At 40.5% G+C, this 26753-nt stretch overlaps 1 protein-coding gene across 1 annotated transcript in view; it reads left to right on the forward strand.

Annotated features, from left to right (window-relative positions):
• Positions 1-2767: 2767 nt before the first annotated feature.
• trpm3 (transient receptor potential cation channel, subfamily M, member 3) overlaps positions 2768-26753 on the forward strand; it is a 131133-nt gene continuing 107147 nt past the window's right edge. Inside the window, 1 exon segment of the mRNA XM_020594295.1 lies at positions 2768-3419. Coding sequence (XP_020449951.1) covers positions 3219-3419 — 201 coding nt within the window. The 5' untranslated portion in view covers positions 2768-3218.

Genomic DNA, 26753 nt, shown 5'->3' on the forward strand with positions numbered 1-26753 from the left:
CAACTATAATAAAGATATGTATGTGGCTCAAAGGTTTGATGGATATCAAACGATTAAACAAGAACTTGAACTCTAATCATTTCAAAAGCATCTGTGCCGCTATGATTCAGATAACACTAAAAACCACTTCTGTAGTGTCTAACCTTGAGGCCTGAGAGTAATATCATGTTAATCAAGTCTGACAACGAGTATTTGTTTTGCAGATTAAAGACTAACTGGTAATTTTCTCAAGTATTTTGTTATTTTCTCCACTAATAGCAGTTGCTTTCATGGGGGCATGTTTTGCTCTTTTCTCTCATTTTTTTCCCCTGTAATTTATAAAAGTTTGAGCTCGACACTTTCTGCAACCTCAGAAAAAATATCCCTCTCCTCACAAACATCCAATTAAAATTTTTTTTCAAAAAGAGTTACTTGTTTAATGAAATGACCTGGAGTTAAAGGGCATATTTTGATCAGGCAGGCAACTCTGTAGGTGTTTTTAAGATAATTATGTATCTGGTGTTGGTGTCAGTACACTGTCGACATTAGCTGAAACTGAACATGATGACACTGTCCTATCAATTTTATTATTTCTTGTAAAATAATAATTTTACACATATTAAATTTGATTATTTCTTATAAAATCTGGAGATCAGATCCCATACGATGGCTGCACATCGGTTTGCACTATATATGTATGCGCACGTATACATTTTTGCAGGTGATTGGTTGTGGGTCTGCTACTGATGTGGGGAAGGAATATTTTCATTGATGTAACTGTGTAAAATTACACATGAGTGCTTGTGATGATAGAAGGATGGATTACAGTGATGATGTAACCTCTAAGTTTGTGGGTTAGTAACCATGGCAACTATGCAACCCTGTGTAGGTGGATCTTTGATGTTAAAGACAGGGGACGTTACTGGGGGACAAGAGGGAGCCAAATGCCAGCCGGTACACACCAAATGAGTCTGAACCTGAAATACACAAAGTCAGATCTTCTTAGAGTGTTAGAGTGTCTAAGGTGACATTTACAGCTTTTAGTTCCCCTGTTTTACAGAGTTTATGTTGTTTCTCTCTCTGTCACATGGTTTCTCAAACTTTTTTGCCCCATTTCCGTTTTTCTCATGAACCCAGTAAGTTGTCAGTAATAACTTGTGAATATGAGTTTGGCATGCCATTTGGTTTTTGTGTTCTGGAGCTAGCCCTGAAGTGGTGTTATTGAAATTGAATAATCTTTCCATTGCCTGTGTCTCTAGCAGTATGAGTATGTCTATTGCTATAGTTTCACTGTCAAACTAATTTACAATTAATACTGTAAACAATAGAGGTGGCAGTCGGTTTGTGGTGGCTTCACATCTTGGATGACAGATGCCATGTTGTCCATCTTTCCATACAGTCTATGCAGTTAACACATCAAATGATAATCTGCTGACTTATAGTTTCAGCTCCAGTGTCCATTCAGTTTGTGTTTTGTGGCAGGATTCTGTTCATGCTTAGAATCAATCATTATTGCAACAGATTAATTTCAAAGCATTTTATGACATAAGGAAACACTTTGCCATTCCCATGAGGGCTGACTGTAATGTTGTTCAGTTTAATCAGAACTTGTGATTAGGCATTTTTACTCCTGCTGTCTCTCCATCTTCCTCCTTCTCCTGCTCTCCCTCTGCCATTTCTTCACTCTAACCTCCTGCATCAGGGAATTTCTGTCTTTCTTTTTTACTTTCTCTGTCTCTCTTTTGCTCACTCATTCTCTTGCTGTGTCATCTCACACACATACACACACACACACACACAAATACACAGAGGAGTGTGTTCCCAGGTGGTTGTGGTTGCTGGGAGCGATGACAAGAATGTCCCTGGTGGCCAGACATTGTCACCTCTCCTTATTGTGTCTCCCACTCTGTCCTGCTATCTCATTTGTTCTGTCGTTGCTAGTCTTCCACTCTGTCTCTCTCATCTTGTTTTCTTGTTGCTGAATTATTTTCTGTTTTGGCCATTGTAGAATTAGGAACAATTTCAACTCTCATATACAGGAGCTGAAGCATTATAACACAAACATTTTGCTCATTTTCCTGAAGAAAGCAATCAAATTCTTACCTTCTGTCAACTCCACAGCATGGCATGCCATTTAACACATCTTTGAGTAAGAAATAAAACAGTGGAAGAAGATCAAGACCGGGAAGGCAGAGAACATCATACCTGCCAGTTTTTAATTGGTACTGACGTTTACTCTTCAATTGCAACAGAGACTGAGGCTCAGGTGGATTAACTCATGAACTGCAAACCATGTACATCAAAGAGGAAGAAGATAAAGAAGAACAAGAGGGGGAGACACGTCCCCTGCACATGAAAGACGAGGAGGGTGAGATTGTGAATGAAAGCTCAGGGAGCAAGAGGACGAGGAGAGGGAGGAGATGGAGGTTTAGAAGCTGTTAGCAGTGAGAGAGTGACTTACTGAACACGGTTTCTGTCTCTGTGCCTCTCAGTCAGCTTAAAGCATCTCTGCGCTACAGGAACCCTGCACTCCAGAGACTCTTGCCTTGCCTCATTGTTTTCTTTGCCTGGTACCATTTTCTTTTTTCCTTTCTCCACCTGCCTCGCTGTCATTTGCTTTTTTCCCTGGTTTGTGGTTTATTTAGTGTCTGTCTTGAAGCCCCTCTCACCTGGGTCTGAAAATCATACCCTCCAACCCCCTCCTCCCCCTCTATTCCTCTCTCTCACGTTCCCTTGCCTTGTTTCCCTGTTTCTCTCTTTCTCTCTCTCTCTCTTTCACTCTCTCTCTCTCTCTCGCTGCAAGGAGGGAAAACAGCATCAACGGCCAAGCCACAGTAACAGCACATGCAACAGGGAGCAGACATCACCCTCTGCTTTGTCACCTCTCCACTTTGACTCTCATTCTGCCTAGAGGAAGGCTGCAGGGAAGAAAAGAAGAGCATAGGAGTGCAGCAGAGCAGGTGGAGATCTGCTATCCCTCTCCTTTTGATCAAGAGATCAAGAAGGGAAAAATTAAAAGGAAAAAGGGCAAAGGGAGTGGAAAATTTCTCTTGCGCAATCTTTCAATCTGACAAAGAAGACTTACAGAAACAGGGGAGACTGAACGAATCAGGCTAGGTTAGTAGGCAACAGAGTTAAGAATGAAGTGAAGATGCCACCTGTGGCACTAGTTTGATCGAAGAAGAGCCTCCTCAACTCAACGTGCTTCCCACGTCTCTTCGACCAGATTTTTAACACCAATGGCTTCCAAAAAGAAGTGGGCCGAACGCAGGGAGTTGCGAAGGGAGCGGCCATTCTCCACCCGGGATGATTCATCTGTTGCATCTGGGACATCCGGGCCAGGACGTCCCACCACCAGGGGGCGTTTCTCAGAGTCATGGAAGAGACTCAGCTCCAGAGGGGGGTCCACCAAGAGGGGGGGGCTCAACTCTCAGCCACCGGTAAGATGTGTCAGGGATACATGGGCCCTCTCTACATGTTCCACCAAAGATTAATCAATGGCCTGGGTCCTGGGAGAGAAATGGGACAGGAAAGTATCGCTTTGCCTGGGAGGGGGTTAAGCAGCGATGGGCAGATTAGGAGGTAAATGAGGTAGAAGAATTTGGAAGACTAAACATAAAAATGCTGAGCAGGTCTTACTAGCAGTTAAGGAGTGATAAAGATAAAGGGCATCTAGCATTATCCAAAGAAAGACGCTGTTTTTGCTACTGTGCAGTCTTCTATCACCTGTTACCTTGGAAACCAGGCACCGTAGTCTGAATAGAATATTATATTTATACAAGAGTTTGCTTTATACATGTCTGTATTGTACATTTAGCTACATATTAGATTAATTACCATTTAGATTTAAAGCTTTTCTCTTTTCTCATTTAATAATTTTTGATGTAATGCTAGGTAATTGATGCTTGTCACCCAGTGGAGCACCACGACATACCACACACCTATCTACCAAAGAGTACTGGTATTTATGGTGCCTATGAATACACTGACCAAAGGCCCGTCCAGCAAAAATCCTCATCATTCAGTCGATATTAAATGGAAATACGCCACAACTGCAGCACATGATAGGATTTCAACCTGTGAAATTACCTTTTGAATAGATGAGATGGCCCTGGGGAAAAATGCAAATACACTTGCAAATTAGTCATGTTTTGAAAGATAACTGTCAGTTTTATGGCTTTATAATTCAGCAGATAATGAACAGTGATTGGGTTGTTTAGAAATTAGCATCTTTATAGACTCCTGGGGATCTGCTAAAATTCAGCTGTCACAGTGTTTATAAAACTTCTGTACTGTAAATGAAAGATGGTGCGCCACAGTGTTGAGGATTATTATAGACAAATAAACATTACCTGCTGGTAAGAGTTATTAAAGTATGTCACATCAACTGATCATCATCAAAGCAACTGACAGCTGGGACGTTTAAAAGACTTTGGCTAATTTCTCCAGTGAAGCTGCTTTGCACAAATCAGATTTAATAGTAGTTCGATCAACTGACAGACTGCACTTGCAAAATATATGGCAGAGCACAAATCATAAGCACTGGAATGCTCAGTACAGTTGTCAGTAGTTGGTCAATTATATTTTAATGTTTGCTGTCAAAAAAATTACTGAGAATTGCTGATAACTGGTTGCACACATCCAGTCAGACACCACTGGATCTTGCAGTCTTCTTTTTAGCTATTTCACTCCATTCCTACCTGCTGTGCTTGTCTCCTGCACCTACTTCGAGGTGTTAGGGTGCTTGTAGTGATTCAGAATTGATGTGCACTGTGTCTTCTGGCAGCATCTTTTGAGGCTGGTGGGAAAATTCCTCCATGGTCATCATAGCAGTGATGAAACTTGTGACATGGATCTAGGGTCCCATCCACTCTATTTGTGAAATGTAGAACTTCCCTGATGTTTATGGATCAAGGTCTGAATAGCTAAAGCTGGCTGCAAGCTCATGGACTATCATACTTAGCCAATCTGTGGTGTGATACTTGGCAGTGATGTCTGAGCTGGGAGAACTGTGGGAGACGGAGATATGCACGGCTGGAGATTTGAGACCCATTTCTGATTTTTTTAGTTGTGCCCCAATAACCACCGTTATTTTGTATTGTGCACATATTCTGATCTCAGGGGAAATGTCTTTAAGCAATATTTACTGTGAGGCAGTGGGCTAGCAGCCATTTGTGTCACAGATTTGTTTAGAGACTTTGTAAAATATGTGGATTTTTAAAAATTGATTATGTTATATAGCAATGCAATAAGTGTGTGCACTTCTGTCTGAGTCTTTAGCTGCATTTATGTTTGTGTGTGTGTCAGTGTACAGAAAGAGAAGCTAAGCTTGGTCCTTAGTGATTTGTGTTGCTTGGATATAAAACCACAGAGTGATACTGTCACAACAACACTGCTAGTTTCATATCATCAGACACTTTGGATCATTTGTAATTTGCAATGGCCAGCTATGAGTGTGTGTGTCTAGAAAGTGAAAGAGGATATGTGTGAGAGATGGAGAATTACTTCACAGAAGCTTTGAGAATCCAGTACTGAGGGACAGTGCCGAATGAGTGAATGCCAGGGAGAATTTGAGGCCAGCACAGACATGGGGAGAGTTAGGATGAAGAGCTTTAAGAGAATTCAACTCTGCCAATTTAAGTTTTGCTCTTTAAATCCACAGTGGAAATTGATACGTTACTGTAGGGATGTGAATCTCTTCCTTTCATTGCATTTTGTTACCTGCAAGACAAAAATAAAAAATGAATGAATGAATGGCTGGCTGGATGAATAAATAAATAAATTAGTCAGAAATTTGTATCCTGTGATTCAAAACAAAATACTTCAGGCTGGATGTACACTTTATGGTCAATGTTGTTTATATAATAACCTTATTTTTCTTATTTTCCAAATTTGGTTTGGATCTGAGTTTTTGAATCCCTGTGGTCATACGTATATCAAATTCTTGTATTTATTTTGTAGTGTTAATCTTTGCTCACCTACTACAGCGTGTTTCCCACTTGCTGGACCTTCTCTTCTTTGTATGTGTGTCTGTGAATGTCTGTAGAGATCAGGGTGTGATAAAGCTTGTCTCAGTTTGCTTTTTCATTATTGCCATGTGAATGCCATTCACCAAGCCAAGTGTGATTCACAGAGTCCTTCTGCTCCGTACAATTAGAGACATTCCATGTCCCTTTTACGGCAAGACAACATTGTTTTTCACTTTTAAACTGCATGTGTGTGGGTCTTGTATGTGCAACTGTCTGTGTATTTTAATGTGTGTGAACATTATTCAATGAGGAGTCTCCCTTGGAGAAAATAGCCATTTGAAATAGGATGGTAGCATTAAAGCTGTGTAGCTCACACTATCACCCTGATGCATTTGGCTGTAATGAGCCTCATCTCATGTCATTGTGGGACCACAATGACACTTTGCCCACTGTGATCACCGCTGGCATCAGAGTATGATAGCAAAAGCTCCCATAGTCCATTTGCCTCCTGTCGTCAGTGGTCTTTTGTCACTCTGGGTAGGCTCACTGGTTGTGACAAATACAAATCTAAACTCCAGGCCAAGGTGCAAATCGATGTGTCCAACAATTTCTTGCAAGCCTGGTGACCGGCAGTAGCTCATATTTGGTGCAACAGTACAGTACAGGGTTCCCAGACCCACTGAAATCTAATTGTCTAACATGTGCCTAGTTATATTTTGTTTATCTCCACTAAACCTCTTTTGCCTCTCCTCTATCCACTCACCCCAACCGGTCGAGGCAGAAGGCCGCCCACCAAGAGCCGGGGTCTGTCGGAGGTTTCTTCCATTAAAGGGAGTTTTTCCTCCCCACTGTCGCCAAGTGCTTGCTCAAGGGGGATTTGTTGGGTTTTCCCTATGTAATAATAATTCATTTACAATAACTTTATGAAGAATTTATTTTCAAAAATGACAATACAGATGTACTTTTGTCACTGTGTTTATGGTGTTGCACCAAAAGTGGTTCAGAAACTGACTGAGGTCTGCAGGAGTGAGCAGCCTGTTAAGAATGTGCTCCCTACTTTATCTACAACTACAGCTGCTTCTGGCGGCATCAAATGCAAAAAACATAAATAAATTTAATAAAATACAAAAATAGACACAACTTTTATCTCCAAGGTAGCAGTGAAGTATGTCTTTGCTACACTTGACTGTTGTAAGAAATTGTGACTAAATAGTGAGTGACAGCAGCACACGGTGAGGTCGGGCAGACTTTCCCTGCTATCGGTAGTGACTGTAACATCGAGACGTCTGCAGGATACTTCTTATTTATCATGGCTCATAGACTGCTTTTATGTGTTATTTTGAGTGACTATGTGTATTTATTGTACGTAGATTTGGAATCAGAACTCTGACTTTCAAAGACCAGCTAGAGATGACCTCCTCAGCTCAACAGCCTCTCTCCCCATCCCACACCCTTACTTGCCTATTTATTATGCATTGATCTAAATTATTATGTTGTGTCTAAATATGTTGATATGGTATTAGACATTAAGAACACTACTGCATGGACTATATGTGATGACAAACATCATTCCTTCTGAATTGAATACATGCGTTAACATTACAACTATTGTTTTTGCATCAGTCAGTCTGTGTGTAAGTGGTTGTAGTCAATATTTTTATAATGACAATATGAAAACAATATGACAATGCACAACAGCAGACAGAAAGGGGTCGCTCTTAGAGAACTAAGGAGCTCATCTCAGCATGAGGGACTTTTATGGTGAGTTTCATCTCAGCTCACTGGTTTAGCTACCTGCCCCTTCATCTGGCTGTCTGTGAAAAAGGTTAAAATGAACTGAGAGCAATGCCTGCTCAGCACCAGATAGCAGACAGATACAATTAGTGACCAACTGGGCATTATAATGAAGCATTCAGCAGCTGAAGAGCTATACATAACCCCCACCCACCCAGTGAAGTGATTCTTCACTGCTTTGTTACAAGAAAAAGAGCAGATTCAGTTTTGTTAAAAATTCAATTTATTCTTTTTGGATCACCTGTGCCCTGGGGAAACAGAACAGAAAATGTGTGAATGCTTGTATTGGATTCTCATTATAATGGACCCTAGTGTGATGTTACTTTATGAGGCAGAGGTCAGAAAGAAAAAAAAAGAGATTTTTCTGTTCCTGTGACAATAGTTAATGGTTCAGCGGTTAGAATTTTTTATTTTTTATTTTTAGAAAAAAGCTTTTAGAAAAAACATGTGACTTGCAAAGTTAAATGTGTTTTTGTGAGTTATAGTAGGAAATCTAGCATTTGCTCTTTTGCTGTCTGGTAGCATGATTTGTCCTTTTGGGTGCCTGGAAACGTCTCTCTCTCTCACTGCTAAGCTGGAATTTAAGTCATTTGCAAACAAACAGTTACTATTATACAACTGTACAAACAACACATAGAAAGGTCCTCTGAGATGGAGTCACCGGTGGAAAGGGAGAGTAGTGACAACCAGGAGTACACATCCTTGTGGATTCCAGACCTGACAGCACCATTGCTTGGCTGTGGTTTCCCCCTCTTTTGTGTGTGTTTCTCAGTCTGTCACGATAGATGCAGCTTACAGTGAAGCATCTTGGAGGAAATGAGTTAACCAACAGGGTGAACCACAAATATGTAGTAGGTTGTCGTTCTGTTGTGGTGTTCACATTGGACAGAAAAGACATCTTTTAACATAGTTTTGAGCCTTTTAAACGTATTGGGCCTTATTAGTAAAAGGAATCTTTTTAACATGTGTGTTGGCCAGGAGATATTTGCTTTCCCTGGTGACTTGTTTACTATAAAAAGCTCACTCAGTGCCAGATTCAGAAAACTGGATTAGCCAGATTGTGAACTACTTACAAATGAGGACAAGAAAGATAAACGTTTTAAATATTACATTGGAATTCAAAGCTGCTCTAATTACTGTACATAAGATTACTGTTGGTTATTATACAAAATAGGCTTGCTGCATAGCCACAGACTGATCATGGTATTCCCCGATGGCAGTGGCCACTTGTAGCAGAGTAATACACCTGCCACACTGCAATTGTCCAGGAATGGTTTGAGGAGCACAACAACCAGTTCAAGGTTTTGACTTGGCCTCCAAATCCTTCAGATCTTAATCTGATTGAGCATCTATGGGATGTGCTGGACAAACAAGTCTGATGAATGTGGGCCCCACCTTGCTACCTACAGAACATAAAAGATCTGCTGCTGATGTCTTGGTGTCAGATACCAGAGGTCACATTCAGACGTGTGGTCGGTCAGAGCAGTTTTGGCAGCACGATGGAGACCTACATGACGTTAGACAGGTGGTTTTAATCCTGTGGCTCATCTATGTATAGTGTCCTCTGTATAGCTTTGTCTAAAAGCGCAGTGTAATGATTATTTTGCTTGTTTTTTATTTTATAATATGTACATAATTTTTAGTAACAGTCACAAAAATAGATCTTCCATATTCAGTATTCACTGTAGACACTGCATGCTGTTGACATTAAGATGTTTTCTCATGAATAATGTCCAGAATATGAATGAGAGTAAAAGTAAAACAAAAAAAGACAGTGCTTTCCCAACCACAACCTCCTCCAAATACTGTAATATATCTTCACTGCCAAACCAAATGTAAATAAGGCCTCAGCTGCATCTGTGCCTTGATCCAGTTTCTTCCAGAATATCTAACACCAACTCACAGGCCCCTAAAAATAGACTAAAACTGTAAACATCATACATGACATCATACAAGACATGATTGTTTCATGAGATTGTGTGAGATCTCAGCTCTTTAAGATAAGAATAGCAGGTTTGCTGACATATGTGGGTGATGCAGCTAGCCACTGAAAGGTAGTGCTAAAACCAAGTGTGAAGGAAGATGGATGGTACACATGGCATTTGCTTGAATCTACTAACGCTGTCTCAGTAAGAGTTTGCGTTGTTTCGGGTTTCTTTGTGTTTTTCTTTGTGTTTCATAAATCCACCTGCACTGTTTAACCTTGTATCTATCTTAATAAAAGGTTACCCACAGCCAGCTGCACATTTTCTCATTCTTAATGGGTGCTGACTGCTGCTGTCACTCCAGCAGAGTGAAACATCACCACTGAGGGTTTTCCTCAGGAAGGTCTGCTTTAGCAGATTGTGTCATGTCATTTTCAGGAGTTGGATCCTTTAAGTTATTCATGTCATATCAGTCATGTTACATGATCAAGTTAAAAGTTTTGCACCAGGAAGTAATTCATTAAAATAAGGTGCACCAAAGTAGGTGGGCTACAGCTGTTATTTCATTGTGCAGAAGACATATTCAATCCACAATGAATATATTCAGCTTCTACACATGCTGTAGTATTAGTTTTGGACACACAGCCAATGTTAATGCACTTAGATCCAGATCAGGGTAAAAAAAAGACGCTCGATCCCTATTATCGCTACCTCTGTCAGCTGTATCTATACTACCTATATCAGTTCGGTTTCATATTTTGTTTATTATAGGTTATTTTTAAATACACAGTCATACACATTCTTTTCATAGAGCCATCCTTAATAGTAGCATGCGTTAAACAACATGGGTGTGTGGATAGGATCCATGGTCTATTTTTAAGTCATTAGGCTATCATTATACACTTCATACTAATTAAAGATACATTAAGTATCATACATTTACATTATACTAATTAAAGATACATTAAGTATCAAGGGGAAGTGATATACATAGATGACAGACACATTTGGAGAAAGGGTGGTGGGTGACAGGCAGAGACAGACCTGTGGAAATGTGTACACGTCAATCCCCACTCTGTCCAGTAACCACATCACCAACTAAATCAGGGAATACCAGCAGCAAAGCAAAAAAAGTTCTCTTTTCTTTTATTTGAGATTTACTTTGCTTAGTAATTGTCATGCCACACCTGAGACTTTCATTTCGCTTTCTGTTAGCGTTGAGCTGTAACAAACCTGAGACAGGGCTTCTGGCATGCCAATGCAGCTAAGTCCTCAACACTTTAATCTGCTTAACATGTTTCACTGGCACACCGGTAGCACAAATAAGCTGGTGATTTGATGGCAGTGATGGTGTGAGTATGCCTGTATGTGTGTGTGAAGGGTGTTGACTGACATCCGTAGCAACAGTAGCTTGGAAACAGCCCGAAGTATCATGTAGAGTTTATTTAAGCAGAGGACGCGGTGGGAGGTGTTAGCTAGTGGGAGAATGTGCCGAGGAGATAACGCATCTTTGGGGAGAATGAACGCATTTATTGTGTTTCAGGAGGAGAGCGAGTGTGTGATACAGATGGAGCGCTAAGTGAAAAGGTTGAGTAGGCATGGTAACTTTGAGATGTCTAAGGGTGTTAGGTGTTACAAATGAGAGTAGTAGATTTTCTCTCTCCCCCCTCACCCACACACACACACACACACACACACACACACAAAGTGGCGTGTAGCTTAGCCATCTTTTTGTTGAAGCTTAACTGAGCAGATCTTTTCCCTAGATACTTTTCAGAAATAGAAAAGGGGAATAGAAAAGGCAAAATTAACTCTGGCCATAAAAAGGAAAGGGGTGGGAAAAGAAAGCAAGAGCAAAGGGTTTGATAAAGTTACACGGCAAACTTTTGTTGGTGTGGAAATGCTTCCTTAACTCACCTCACTGAGGTAATGACCACTGTTAAGCTGACAGACATTATCTGTGGGTGTGAGATGTGATAAAGTGGGCATGTGGAAACATGGACTATTTGCTGGAAGGCACACTGTGGCCTTAAAAACACTCATCATTATTGTTGCAGTTTGATCCGGTCGACTCTGCTACAGCTCAAGTTTCACTGACTTATTAGCGGGTTTGCCTGCACTGTCACTGCCTTTGTCTGGTTACATGACTAAAGCTAAAAAAAAAAGAGCTGACAGATTTCTGTAGATGAAATACAACATCCCGCACCACCAGGAGCTCTTTGTCTTTGTTGTACTTCTGAGAATGCCACAGAGACAAAAATACAAGCATGGATGTCAGAAAATCTATGAGCTAACTTCATCTAAATGTGCTTTCTCTCGGTTTCATCTCACCAGTCTGTAGATGCCTTCATCCATCTCTTTTTTCTCTCCATATGATTTTATGAGAAGGAGAGGTATTATGACAGCTCTGTAATCCTTCGTATCTGCAAAGCTTTTGGATTTTGTTGAAGTGAAATGTAGGAGAACACTGTGAAGGGCCAGTGAATTAACTTGACAAGCTCCTTTTCATTATATCACAGTGACTGTAGAGTGCTATTGTACTTGACCTTTCTCTCCAATTTGCGCTCTTTGCCTTCCAGCAAAGTGACACGAATAAAAAAGTACTGTAGACAAAACCAAAACAAATCCTGCACACGTCTCATCACTTGTACTCACTTCTGTAAAACAAAGGCTATGGAGCTGAAATCTCCTGTGTGTGCACATCCTGTGCCAAAGTGAAAGAAGCCGTGTTGTCCACTCTACCTGGAGGCAGGATTAAAAATGAGTCTCTCCAAGGGTTTTTCTTATCTACCCCACAGCTGTTTGGATTACACACAGTGAACACACACACACACACACACATATGTATGCACACACCACACTTGTACTTCTATCTTTGTGAGGACCCTCATTGACATAATGCATTCCCTAGCCCCTTACCCTAATACCTAACCATCAGAACTAAATGCATAACCCCAACCTAAACCTAATTCTAACTTGAACCCCAAAACCAAGTTTTAACCCTCAAAGCTGTTTCATAAAGTGAGGACTGGCCAAAATGTCCAAAAATGTCCTCACTGTGCAGCAAAACAAACAAACAACAACAACAACTATATAGCAAATACGTGAACATACACACAGAACCATGACCATAAAGCAGAAACAAGGCATGTAACCTAAAACATTTGAATACTTAACTCAATGGCCAAAGGGCATGTCTTGTTCTAAGATTACTAAATTAATAAAATAATTCATTAGAGAGACTTGTATTCATTATCACTAGGGCAGGGTGTGGTACACATGCATTGTATTCATAAACACAGGGCACATTGACTTGCCAAAGCAGTATATAGCCTATTACAAAGGAACATGATTTGAGTTGCTCTCCTTATGGATTTGTCAGATTACTGGCGTGGGTCTTGTTCAAAGCTTTTTAAAACCCTCCTTTAAGCAGCCCTGCTCTCGATTCCTTCTGCTAATTTATCCTCTCTCAGACAGAGGAGGAGAGGAACAGAAGTGGAGAGAGGGACAGCGACAGAAACATTTCAGAGATGCTCAGTCATGCCTCAGTCAAACAGCTTCCATTAAACGGTCCACATTAGATTACAGCTTTTGTCTTATGCAGAAAGACATGATGAATCTCAGGTTTAAATTTCCATCATTCATTTCAGATAAGTCTGTATTGTAGCTTTTTCCCCCCGATGACTGTGGAGCTATGTGAATAAGGCTTATTTCTGCTGGCCATATTTAGCATGTTAAAAATCCTATTGTGTTTACCTTTGGATTTTACTATTGAACATCACCATTGAGGGTTTCCCTCAGGAACTTCCTAAGTGGAGACAGTAAGGGAACGTATCAACTGCTGCAAATAACACAAACAAACAAAACAACACAGAGCTGCTGATACAAGTTCAGCTGACAAACGTTATAGGAACTTCGACTCAGCTTAATATTATATTCCATAAAAGGTCAATGATTACTTGTGACATTAGTACAGACACTTTTTATTTAAGGAACGCTGACATGCATCGATTAAGTGCTGTGGGAAATATTAATATTTTAGTTTGCTGATATTGGTATTTTAATGACAGGAAATGGAACCAGTCTGTGGTTACTCCAGGTGTCCCTCAAACCTGTTGCCAGGCCTAGAATTAAACAATCTTATGATAGGGATCTCTGTCATTTTTATGTTAATATAGATATTTTTATATTTATGTAAATGTAGACATCTGTGTATAGAGATCTGTTGATCTGAAACTCGTGTTGCACCCACAGTTTGAACTGTGGCTTTGAAGCTCTTCGGTCTGATGCCATGAGCTCTGGGCTTTGAGGTTAAGCATATCCTTGTATGTATTCCCTGGTGTGGTAGTGTGACAGTAACGATTGCCATAAAAGCCATTACCAGGGGCTCTGGGGCCACCAGGTTCTGGGTCTAGCTTTATTGCACCAACCTGCAAGATAGTAATTACACTATGTCTATGTTGCTCCGGCAACATAGAGGTTCTCAGTGGCTAATGCAGTATTTATGTCAGGGGGAGTGTGGCATTTCGTCTTCATACACAGTGCTGCGACCAGGCAGTCAGTGTGTGTACGTCTGCTTTTACTCACACTGTGGGGACACATTCACACTGCAAGGACTTGGCCTTCCATGTGGGGAATCTTTGAATTTTAGGTTGATGACTTGGTTTATGCTTAGAGTGAGCTTAGAGTCAGGTTAAGTGTTGGGGAAAGCTTAGGCAAGTAATGGTTATGGTTGAGGTTAGGATAAGTCTCCAGGAAATGAATGTAAATCAATGTAAATTCCACGAGTAATGAGAACAAATGTGTGTTTATACATATGCACGTGTCTGTTTCTGTTGCTGTATGTATGTGTTTGTGTGCTGCTTTCTCAACAGGTGGCTCACCTCAAAGACGTGGGTCAGAACAGAGGAGGTTGACCCAGTAGCTGTACTAGCCACTGCCTCGTCTCTGTTTCCACCCATGCAGCCGAGCACTGTGCCTGGTTTTTAGGAAACCAAAAAATACTCTGACATAGAGGCTCACCAAGCACTTAGTACACTCAGAGACAGCTCACAAAAACAAGACTGAGCCGAACTCTGCCTTCCTTGACAGAGGGAAACTATCTTATCAAAATCCTGGAGTCCTTGCTTATCTTATTTAAGCTATCATTGACATGTTTCAGATTAGTTTGGTAAAATGGGCCCTTTCTAAAAGTAAAAAAATGTCCACCAATCCATTATCCATACTGCTTATTCCTGAATAGAGTCGCAGGGGTGCTGGAGCCAATCGCAGCTAACACTGGGCAAGAGTTGGGGTACACACAGGGCTGACATGTAGACAAACAACCACACACACTCACACTCCCTCCTACGGGCATTTTAAAGTCGCCAGTCAACCTAAGCTTTGGACTGTGGGAGGAAGCCGGAGTACCTGGAGAGAACCCATGCTGCCAGAGGGAGAACATGCCCCCCACAAAAAATGTGAATAAAATTGCAATATTTTGTTTCCGAGTCTCTGAAAATCATTTAATCTGTGATAGTTTCTCTGAACATTTCTCAACTTGATCCCAGATTGAATTAATGAATCAAAAGTCTAGCAACACCACAGAGAGTGTTGAGGAATGAGGCTTTAGGTTCTGCTCTGCAGTAATGAGGTGAAATGAGTTCATTATAGTGGCCTCTGACACTGAGTCATGTCTGCATTGCTGAATTGTTGTTATTCTGCTGCTCTCTGTTTATGTGCTGTGTGTATTATCTCTATTTGAATTTGTCTAAAGTGGATAAACCAACAGGCAAAAGCAGACACCGATGGCACCTCTCTCAGTCTTGAAGGACATGAAATCACTGATACATCATTGCCTGGTCTACGGCCAGAAATGCTTTGGGTTGGCGATCCTGGTAAAACCAGCAAGAGGAAGCTCGGTTTTGAAAATAGACAACAAAGACTTCTCTCCAAAACCACTCCTCCAAACCAAAATGCCTTGCACACTGCCTGACTACTTATAGATTTCAGGAAAATACCAAGTGTCCCCCAAACAAAGCGATAGCAATAATTACCTGTCCAACAGAAATACGGCCACCATGGCGTCACTTTTCAGCCCCTTTTGTTCTCTAAGTTGTCGCCATCATTCAAAAGCCACACCACTGTTAATTCTGGTTTTACTTCTTGCAGCATCCTACTGCTTTTTAGTTGTAACTTCCTCTAATACGATGTTACCCGCCCAGATCTGTGGCCTGAACTGTAGTTGGGGACCTCTGGTTCATGGCTAAGCTGCTTTAGCCCTGGCCTGTAGCCGGTAACTAGACTTAGAAGTCTGTGCTTTTCTTGTAGGGAGAAGTGAAGAGGGAGGCCAGATAACTCCATTCAAAACAGACTTGATTTTGTCTTGGTAACATGAACACTACACATGGCTTTTGATGCCCGGTTAACTGCATTACAATTCTATCTATACATATATATTTTCCTCATGCATGGCTGCATGTAAAAGGAGTCTGTTCCATGTGGCGGTCTTCTCACTCTCATACTGCTCTCACACAGGTCACAACTTCTGCCAGCTCATGGAAGGCCTGGCCTGTAACAATGGTCTCCATTTGGGAACAAAAGCTGCTGTGGGTACTGCCATAACTCGCTAGCTTTAGCTATCAAAACAGAGCAGTAACACGTTTGCCTGCAACTGCATTGTGGGAGACTCTTGGCTTGAGCAATAAGTGCATGGGAAGAGTGCACGCAAGTAGGAAGTTAGGTTGACAGGCAGGTAGGAACTTCAGTGGTTTTTCTTGGGGCGAGTAAAGTTACCAGTCAGGCTTTTTTCAGCCTTGCTGCTGCCACAGATGGCATATTTTTTCCTTTATCTTGTCAGTGCATTTAATGTTTTCATTGCCGTTGGCATGAAGAGAGAATTTCAAGATATGGAACAAAAATGCTTCTGAAATAACCCACCAGCCCTACCTTTATTACTACCAAGAATATTTAGAACAGACATGACTTAACAAATACAGAAACCAAAAAACATAAACTGATTATTAAATGCTGTCTTTGACATTATGTGCAAATGCTTGCTTACATTTCGCTTCAGTAAGTGCAAACATCATGTCCAGTGAATCCAAAACTTCAAGAGCAGCTACTGACACATCTGACAGTGGTATTCTGGTAATCGGAGTCCAGCAGTGAGTCGGTGTATCACAGCTTTCCAGTGGTCCTCTTTTCTTCCTGGTAAGAGTTTGATCTCTTCTAGCACCAACGGGTTTAAATTTGTGGGCCAATCTTATTTCCCCCGAGGCACATCATACTGTGTATAGGTATTGCATTATCTCCCATTGTAAAGTATTCAGCACTTTCTGCCAACTTTTGCATCCTCACTCACCTGTCACTTTTAGTCAACTGTCTAGTACTGTAGATGTGAAAGACTGGAGGCATTAATTTAGGCCACTTCGTTGACTGGCATTATATTAATTCCTCAGTTATTCCTGCTCGGACAGTATGTGCCCAACCTATTGAGCAGAGTTAAGAATGAAAGCTGTGCTTGTCCTGTCAGGCCCCTCAGGCTCTCAGCTCTTTCCAGTTCACTATCTTCTTGCTAATTGTTTAATAAAACACACTGTTAGTGATTGGCCATCAGCTGTAGTTTTATATCTGGACTTTCTGTTTTAGGAATCACTGGTCTCCTAAGATTACACTGTCTGCAGTTTTAAGAGCCAGGCTGACTGCAAATGTCACTGCTCTGTGGGAAACACCTGGCTTTTCCCTAATTCAAGTGCTAATCGGTTCTGACTAGATAAATATTACACACATGGGTTTATAAAACTGACTCCTGCATATTTTGAATTCAGAGCTGCAAGTGAAATCCAAGTCCACTGCTGTGAAATTTGGAAAGAGATCTAGTGGTATGAGTACATTTTCAACTGCTGGAGTTGGGCGAGCTTCAGTAATAGCCAGCGATATAATTGCCATTTAAAAGCAGCAGACAGCTCCCTAATGGGGCAGAAAGAGAGCTCGACTTTTACGCAGAACAGAAAACATTTGCACACGCATTAGCACTTTAAATATGACTATACTGCCGCTCCCAAGTACAGACACGATAGTTTGTTTAATGTTACATTTTCATTTCAGGACACACTCTGTGCTTTAGCATAATGGCACTCATAAAGGTCTTTTAAAAGCCAACAATGTTAATGTTAGACCATGCACATCATAATACCACTACTGTAGATACAATAAGAAAAGGAACCTGAACGCTTAGATGATTGCATAAATTGACCACTCTTTTCCTCAGTCCATTCTTTTTCAGTCATCCCCTCCAGTCCCCTCACTCTGACTCTGGCTTAGCCAGTATCAGACAGATGTGTCTCCGAGAGATTGCAGGGATGTTTTCTTGCCATGCTTCTTTGATCATCTTCTCTGCTTTAATGAACAGAAGATGGAAACTCTGCTAAAACTCCTCCTCAGATGTAGTTCTTGAGAAATTTGAAGCTTAACACCAGACATTTTTGATCTGGGCAAAGTTTTTTTGAGATTCTTTTTCTCATTAATTAAATCCAGGAGTCTTTATCGCTTAAAGAGCTTAAAAAGCTGTTCACCTGCATATTTTATACAGCTCTGTAGTTTAGTCTGATGGAATAAACTCTCAGAAGCTTCAAACCACAAAGGCACAAACAAAAACATTCCATTTGTTAAACCACTTTATGAATTTCACTACTGTGGAAAGCAAGATATAATATTATACATAGGTTCATGCTGAACTCAAATGGTAATTTAACATTTTTCAGTTTGATGATTTGGATAGGCCATTTGTAGAAGGAAGGATGAATGCAGCATAGAGAGAGTATACTCTCTGCATACTCAGGATTTGCATATGTTATAAAAATGTTAGATGCACAATATTCAGTGAGGCCCAACATTAAAATAATTCAGCCAACATTAGCTTGCTACAAATATCACGTACTAAACTAGAAGTTAAAGTTTGGCTCTGTACTTTTTTCAGTGTGATTACTTGTTAAGTTGACTTTCTGAAGCTGTTAATTATTTGCTTTTTAATGATTGTGAATTTTTTCAGTACATTATAAAATCAGTATTTTGTCATATCACCGGATTTATTTTTAAGCATTAAACTCCTGGAAATGCAGAATAACAGTCATTACAGCAGAGTCAGGAGGATAATTTGCATTTATGCTTGTGCTTTTTCCTCAGTAAGTGATCTCTTACAAAGTGTTCTTATTAAGAATAGCTGGTCACCAAGTTATTGTACTTATTCAAGGGACTAGTTGGTGTGCCATACTCATAACACAAGGTTTTCCATCATAAGTAATATAAATAATGGGAATGATTTTACTGAAAAAGTAAAAAACAATATGCCAAGGTACAATGTTCCAGTGCAGCCATACTGACTATGTAACTGCAGAGCTACAGTAGATTGTACCATGAATTTTTCATATGAATCCATGAGTACAGTTTGCAGGCTACAGTAGGCAGCACATTACCAGAAAACGATTCCGTCTACAAGGACTGCCAGTTGTCCTTGTCCATTTTTTAATGCCACCGACTTAGGCAGAGTTCCCATAACTGTAACACACTGTGTGTTTTTTTATTTCCCCCTCAGTTCTGGGGAAGTTTTAAAATGCTTTTTCAGACACAGCTGAAGACACACACACACATATTTTGTGCAATTTGCATACACCTTCCGCATGCACTCTTTTGTAATTGCCTTATTCTAAATGAGCTACATTTCAGCTTTTGAAATACATTTGAAATGTTTGTGTTGCAGAGCTTCTGGATAAAAGCTGTAAAGTTTTAAACTGAGTGCTCATACTGAGCATTTAACGAAGGCTCAGTATTCAGTGGTTTATTAATCCGAAGGCCATCAGGATGTATGACAAGACAACTATATGCTACATATGGCTATACTTATGAAGTCATTATGCTCAACCAAGTAGTTTATATATTCAAGGACTGCAACTAACAACTATATTGATTTAGCTGTTGATTATTTCTTTAATTGATTAATTGTATTATTATAAGAACAACTTCAAGAAATCCATTTGCATCATTGTAACTGAAAAATATAGATGTATTTTCTTCAGCAATGCTTTAGCTTTAGATATTCAAACTGTATTATTAATTACATCAATGTAACAATACAAATATAGCATTTATCCTTATACTGTGTATCTGAGCAGGTGTTATTGCTATCGCTATTTCAGGTCAAAATGAGCACCACAATGGCACTGCGCTGCCTCATGGCCTCAAGTGTGACCTCAATTTTGCCTCTCCTCCCATCTCAGGATAAACACTTTCATTCATGGCAGGAAAATGCCAAATACACCAATATAGACATGCCCCAAAGAAAATGGTAAATGACTACATTTGAAGCTTTGTAGAAATTGCGATGGCAGTTGTGCTTCTGAATCCCTTTGTCTGTAACACTAGTGTTGTGTACCTATTTTCTGTTTGTGCCATAGACCTCCATTGTTGTCCAAAAACTATTAAAAACACCAGGGAGCCACATGGCTGCACTCGGTGACATGTTTCTTCCTTGAAATGCATCTTATTTCAGAAAAGATCTCCAAAGTCTAAGAACAGCTGTCATTTTTTTTACAAGAAAGAATCTATGTGTGGGCAACCCTGGCAGAGGCTTGCACTAACTGGAAACGTGCAGTATGACTCCCTACCAAGAAAATGGATACAGTTCTCACACTAGTTATATATGGACCAGGTGGCTCAGGCACAGTATCCATGCTCCTGTTCCCACCACAAGGCCGACTGAGGAACACAATCATAAGCCTTCTTGACACTGAAGAGGTGCATCAGCTAGGATTGCCCAACAATGTCAAGAGACTTCAGCAGATCAGGGCACATCTTATCCACACCTGGAATCTTACCACTGAAGTGTTTCTTAACTACCTCACAGACACATGCAAGAGATATGAATGAGGCTTCCCCTGAATGTTCAGACTCCTCAGAGGAAATGTTGGTCAGGTTCAGTTTCCACTACTTGATGATATCACTGGTCTGATTCGATCAATCAGAAACTGGTTTAGAGCCAAGTAAGTTTTCACATACAAGGAATTTGTCTTGTAGTGCATACCAGTTAAAGCAGCTCTGATGTACCTGACCGCAAACTGCAGTGCCACATCAGTCAAGTTACTTTTTTCTGTCAGAGATTTCATTTTCTGATTTTTAATACATTTGCAAAATGTTCTAAAAACATGTCTACACTTTGACATTACGAGTCATTGAGTGCAACTGAAGAGCAGAAAAGGCCATTTAAAGTGAAATCTACATATAGGATACAGCACTCTCTGAAGCTACTGTGTCAACACAACTTTAAAAGTTGTTCCTGAACAATTCATGTCTAAAGATGAACATTTTTGTTTCTCTGTGTTGTTGTGTAGCCTACTAATATCCCATTTGTTGCTCAAATAGTTAATATGCACTAAAGGTAATTCCCCACATGTCTGTGTCCACCAAACAAACAAACACAGTTACGCATTGACAGTGACACTGTTTATTGTTCAGTAAAACAAATGACTTCTATATCAACAAATTTGTCTGATGTAGATTGATGGTATCAAAAGCTTCTATCATATTTGGCTTCCTCTCTGATTTCTCTGTGTGATGCTCATCCCCTAAAGGATTCTCGGTATGTGACAGTTCAATACCTCCCTCTATATGCGCTCACACACACACACTACTAACCCCCTACTATCCTTGCCCCGAGGAAGCAGGAAGGCCTCTGCTGAGTCGGGTACACTTCTCCATCTGGAGAAAGGCAATGATTATTAGCCTGTGGGATGGAACCACACAGACGCACACATACACACTACATTTCCCAAAATGTGCTGTTTTTCCAACATGTTTTGCTACTCACCATTATTCATGAGGTGTGTGTCCAGTTAACGCACCAGTATCCCTCTTGCTTCCTAAAATGTCTGTTAACATACACTGTACAGTTTGTCTACCCTTCTAAACTTCTGAACTTCCTACTGTAGTCTCACAAGTTGTTATGTGGAGTACCTGCCATCACATCCCTAAATCAGGTCAGAACGTTTTCATCACTGACATTTAAGCCACTGGCAGTACTGTTAAATGTTACTGGCAGGTGCAAACAGCTATTAACAAACAGCAGCCTTGAGCCAGAGGTAACAGACAGAGAAGATAGAACTAATTAAAACGAGTGACCTGCAGGGGCTGTCCATGTGGCATTAACTTCATCTTTCCTTTTTCACTGCTTAACACGGTGTTGTCTCAGAGCAGTAAATTTTCAATTTACTATTTAGATCCATCATCTTGTGAACATAAAGTGTGCCTGCCAAATCAAATTTATCTGAGCACACAGTCTAATCTGAGGGGACCAAGAGCTCTAATATATCACCTTCAAACTAATGAATAATGTCTCTTTGACCTTCATACTGATTTAATATAAAATGGCTCATTGAACTTTATGCATTAAAATGTCTACCTGAAATTAGCTGAATGTTATTTCTGCATGATTTCATAGATAAGTGACAGTAGGACAGGGAGAGGAGGTCCTTAAGAAGGTAAGAGGACAGCAAGAATGGCAGAGGGCAACATTTGTAGATAGGTTAATGGTAAGAACTAAAACCTTAGTGAACTATGTGTCTCGCTGATCCTTGGAGCTATGCTCTGTTGCCCCTGATAGGGTCTCACAAGGTACAGGCACAGTAAACTGGAGCCTGACCTGGAAAGGGAACTTGGCATGTGAGCTTCTGGCAGCTGGGTCTTGATCCATGGACCCTGGTCAGACATAAACTATTCTATTCTATTCTATCCTGTAGACCCACAATGCTATCTCTGGTGGGAGTGGAGCCAGAGTTGGTGTGGGACGTATTTTGGAACTAACAACATATTGTTAGGCTAACCATTAACAGTCCTGGCTCTGGAAATAAACTCCTGAGTAAATGTATGTGTTTTGTACGTGTATATATTTAGCACAGGTGTTTTTAATGCTATTCATTTGCAGTACTTCCTCTTTTTTTCAATTGCATATGTTTAATTATCTTTGAGATGTGTTTGATTGGAGTCCGCCTTTAGCAAACCGAATCAGTTGCATATAGTTTAATATGGCACACACCTGTGGATCCTGAATTCACACTACATATCAGGACAAAAATCAAGCCATAAAATCCCAGACATACTGTATCTGTAGATGTCCGTATTAAAATTTGGGCCAGGTATAGCTCAGGACAAAGTTATAAAATCATTTCTAAAACTGACTGCTCACAAGATTACAGTGGCTTCAGTAATTGTAAAATAAAATTAATTTGTAACCTTTAGGACTTTTCCTACAGTTGGCTATCCAGCCAGACTGACCGACTTTGGTCAGGGTAGTGACTAACTATACAACAGTCACTATAGCAGAGCTTCAGAAGACCTCTGCAGAGATAAAATCACCTGCCAGAAGGACGCCATCCCAGCAGCACTTCATTCATCAGTCAGGGCTTTATTAGAGTGTCTAAACCGAAGCCACTTTGAGTAAACGGCATATCACAGCCCACCTGGAGTTTGAAATATGCCATTTAAAGGATTCTGAGTTCATGAAGGAAAAAAAGATCCTCTGGTCTGATAAGACACAAATTGAAACTTTGCTGTGAACGCCAGGCCCTGCTCATCAACTGATCAACTAATACCCCTCAGTCTCTTCCTTTATCTCAGTTAATTTCATCTCTGGTTGCTCAGTTAAAAGCATGTTTGATAGTATCGCTTTAATTAAAATAATAAATAAAATCATCATCATAAAATCACCTGCAAATCTATCTCATTCACTCAGAAACTTGTTGATTTCCATCAAAGAGAATTCACATTTTTCAGTGAGAAAACAGGTCCTCGGGAGCTCCGGTCTTTGAATGACAGGTGGAAATGGGTTTCTTTCTCATTCCTGTCATGGTGCAGACAGGTGATGTCACAAGGTCTACGTGTAGCAGATATGGCTCAGAAAAACCGGACTACGGAGCACTCACTCAGTGTTATTACACATAAATCTGCTAACACATACTCACTTGTTCATGCAGTTGATGGGATGTACAGTTTTTATGACTGCATGTGGGTCGTGAGTAAATTATTCAGACATTAGCCAGTGTGCACACATTCATCTACTGGCACTAGAGCAAGTGACTTTAGTTGGCACATTAGAGGACAGGGCAGTATCTATTCAGTGTGATAGTGCACACTGACAGACTCCCGTGATTCGTTTAGAAAATGCCTTTTGTCCTCACTCTCAACTTGCTATAAGAAACCGCCATGTCCCCATCTGAAAATGTTAGTAGCACAACATTTTTGGATATTTGTTGTTTTGCCTTCACCATCTGATACACGTTCTCAGCTCTGAAGCACTTAAGTAATTCACAGTAAATTGCCTCCCTCATCTGCCAAGTTAAGCTTCCACTGGGAGAAATGAATCATAGTAAGAGAAGAAAATCTCATCTTGTCTCGTCTTGTTCTTCATTGGTGCTTTAATGCCTTTTAACATTGTGATAATTAGAGTAGCTGAGAAGAGTGAGAATATAAAACTAAGAAGACTCTCTCTCTCTCTCTCTCTCTCTCTCTCTCTCTCTCTCTCTCTCTCTCTCTCTCTCTCTCTCTCTCTCTCTCTCTCTCTGACTGCAGCAGATGTGTTGAACTGGTGTCCTCTGGTGGTTGAAATGCATATGTTGCTTTTGTTAGCAGGAGGAAGATGCAGCCTTCACTTCATCTGGTTCATGCAGCTGGTATTCACTTTAATGCTAATGATTAGTTAATGATTCAATTAGCTTTTGGGATTTTATAGACAAGCAGGCAGACAGACAGACCGAGCACTTTGGACAGAGATTCTGACAATGTCAATAAAATAAATAATAATCAATGAGCAATATGCAGTGCGTACACTATATTAGTGCAAATCTGATAGATAAACTAAAAGTACAGTATGGTGCAGTAAGGTTTGGATATTAACACACAAGTGTATGATGAACATACAGTATCTATTATATTGTTTGTCAGGAGAGGAACAGTATGACAGCAGTTTGCAGAAACGAGTTACAGTGGTGCTCCTTGTCACAGTGGAGCTTATGAAGCCTCTTTTTGAAAGTGTACTTCTGTTGACCAGCAGATCATGGAGGGGATGTGAGAGGTTCAACAGTTTATGGAGCATCCTCCTGCCCTCAACCAACTCCAGAGGCCCCAGAGATGTCCCCAGTGTTGTGAACTGTGTTCAGTTTGTTGGTGTCACCGGCTCTCATGCTGCTACCCCAGCAGATAGCAGCTAAAGTATATGGCACTGGTCAAACCAGACCAGTAAAAAATTTGTACCTGAGCTTCCTCAAGAAATAGAGTCTGCTCTATCTCTTCCTGTAGACAGCCCCTGGGTCGCATTTACAGTCTAGTCTGTTGTTGAGGTGTACTCCAGGGTATTTGTAGCTCTCCACCGCCTCCACCTCCTTTCAGAGAATGGAAATGGCATTTGAACTTTATACTGTATATGTATATATGAGTTACACTACTCTTCAAAAGCTTAAGGGTCACTTCCATTTCTCCAGTTTTTATTTTGACATTTAAGCAGTTCAAATCCAGTGAATAACCTTAAACTGTACAAAGCTAAAAAGTAAAAGAGATAAAACAAACAAACCCACCAACAGCTACTCTAAAAATACATATAAATTCCATGTAAAACAAGCCTCTTTCAGGGATTAGTAAGAGGTTACTGTACATCTTTTTTGCAGCATTGGAAGTAAATATTTGGAAAAAAGCAATAAAAAAAGGAAGTCAGACCTTTTTCAGAGTTTCATCCTGTAGCAGAAGAACAAGCTGGTCAGCTTCATATGATGGAATAGCTGCACAGCATCCAGAGTCTAAGCTAAGCATCCTACAAGTGAGTGGCACAAGTGTGTTGAACTGTCGAGTTACACCAGTATAGACTTGAAAAATGAGGTTGACCTCAAACCTTTGAACAGTAGTGTATGTTTGAATGCTGGGGCTGTAGCTGAGATTTGGTATTGAGCAATAAAAGGATGCCATCTAGAGTCAGGATGCAAGCAGCGCAGAGCGATGCACTGGGCTCTGTGTATATGCCAAACTGTTTCATGGGGTGGGATGGAGAGGTGTGAAGTGGAGGAAGTTAGGAGGAAAATGGCACAGTCTCATGCTTTTTCTTGTTGTCATCCTTTCCTTCCACCACTCCCTCACATACGTACACACCAATCTCCAAATGACTTATTGTACAGTTGACAGACAGGTTTCCCAGAAGTCCTCAGGGGAGCCTGTGGTCAGTGAGATGGAGATTCTTCAAGTCAGTCCTACACTGTCAGGGCAAAACATCCCCTGTGCTTTGCCCTGACAGACTGTGAAGTCGTGACTCAGGAGAATAATTGGGACATCTACTGGTACAGCACGAGTCTCTATCACTGGGGTATTAGAATACTGTTCTAGCAAGATGCAGTTTGTGCGCAGTATGGTAAAGTATCATTCATGTTTTGTTGTGTTATTTTGCATTGCAGCAGCTATTATTTTACCTTTATTTTAATGGAGGAATAACAGTTCATCATGTATTGGGCCTTCAGGATAAATCTGACAGCCTGCTTTGCTTCATTGAATGAGATGCTTCTACTAATGTGTGTATGAACTAAAATTTCCCTCACGGTTCCCTTTTATTAAACTCAAACATAAGAAAAACTGCTCCCTTGACCATATTATGAGCTTACCCTTCATTTGCACAGATTTAATGCCTCAGCTACTATAAACTACAGTATGTGCTTTACAGGCTCGTTCAGATATTTTGATGCTTAATGTAGCTGCACTCATTGTGACAATCAGACCATTTTTAAGCAATGAGAATATGCAGCACGTTAACAGGAGGCATCATGTGCTGCCATCAACACCTCTGAAACCTCAACGCTTTCATCTCTACAGCAGAGAATCAGATCACAATGAATTATTCTTTGACCAGTCCAAACATGCCAAATTTATTGCAAAGCGAGTTGCTAATTTGTGTTTGCAATATCCTTTGATTTGGCAAGCATTTGGGTGTTCAGGTGTTGGAGATGGTCTCAGTGACTAGAAATAGAACTAAAACCATACCAACTGAGAACAAAGATGGAGCAAAAATAACTGTCCTATTTAT

Source organism: Monopterus albus, unplaced genomic scaffold, assembly GCF_001952655.1.
Source record: "Monopterus albus unplaced genomic scaffold, M_albus_1.0 scaffold23.1, whole genome shotgun sequence".
Lineage (NCBI taxonomy): Eukaryota > Metazoa > Chordata > Actinopteri > Synbranchiformes > Synbranchidae > Monopterus > Monopterus albus.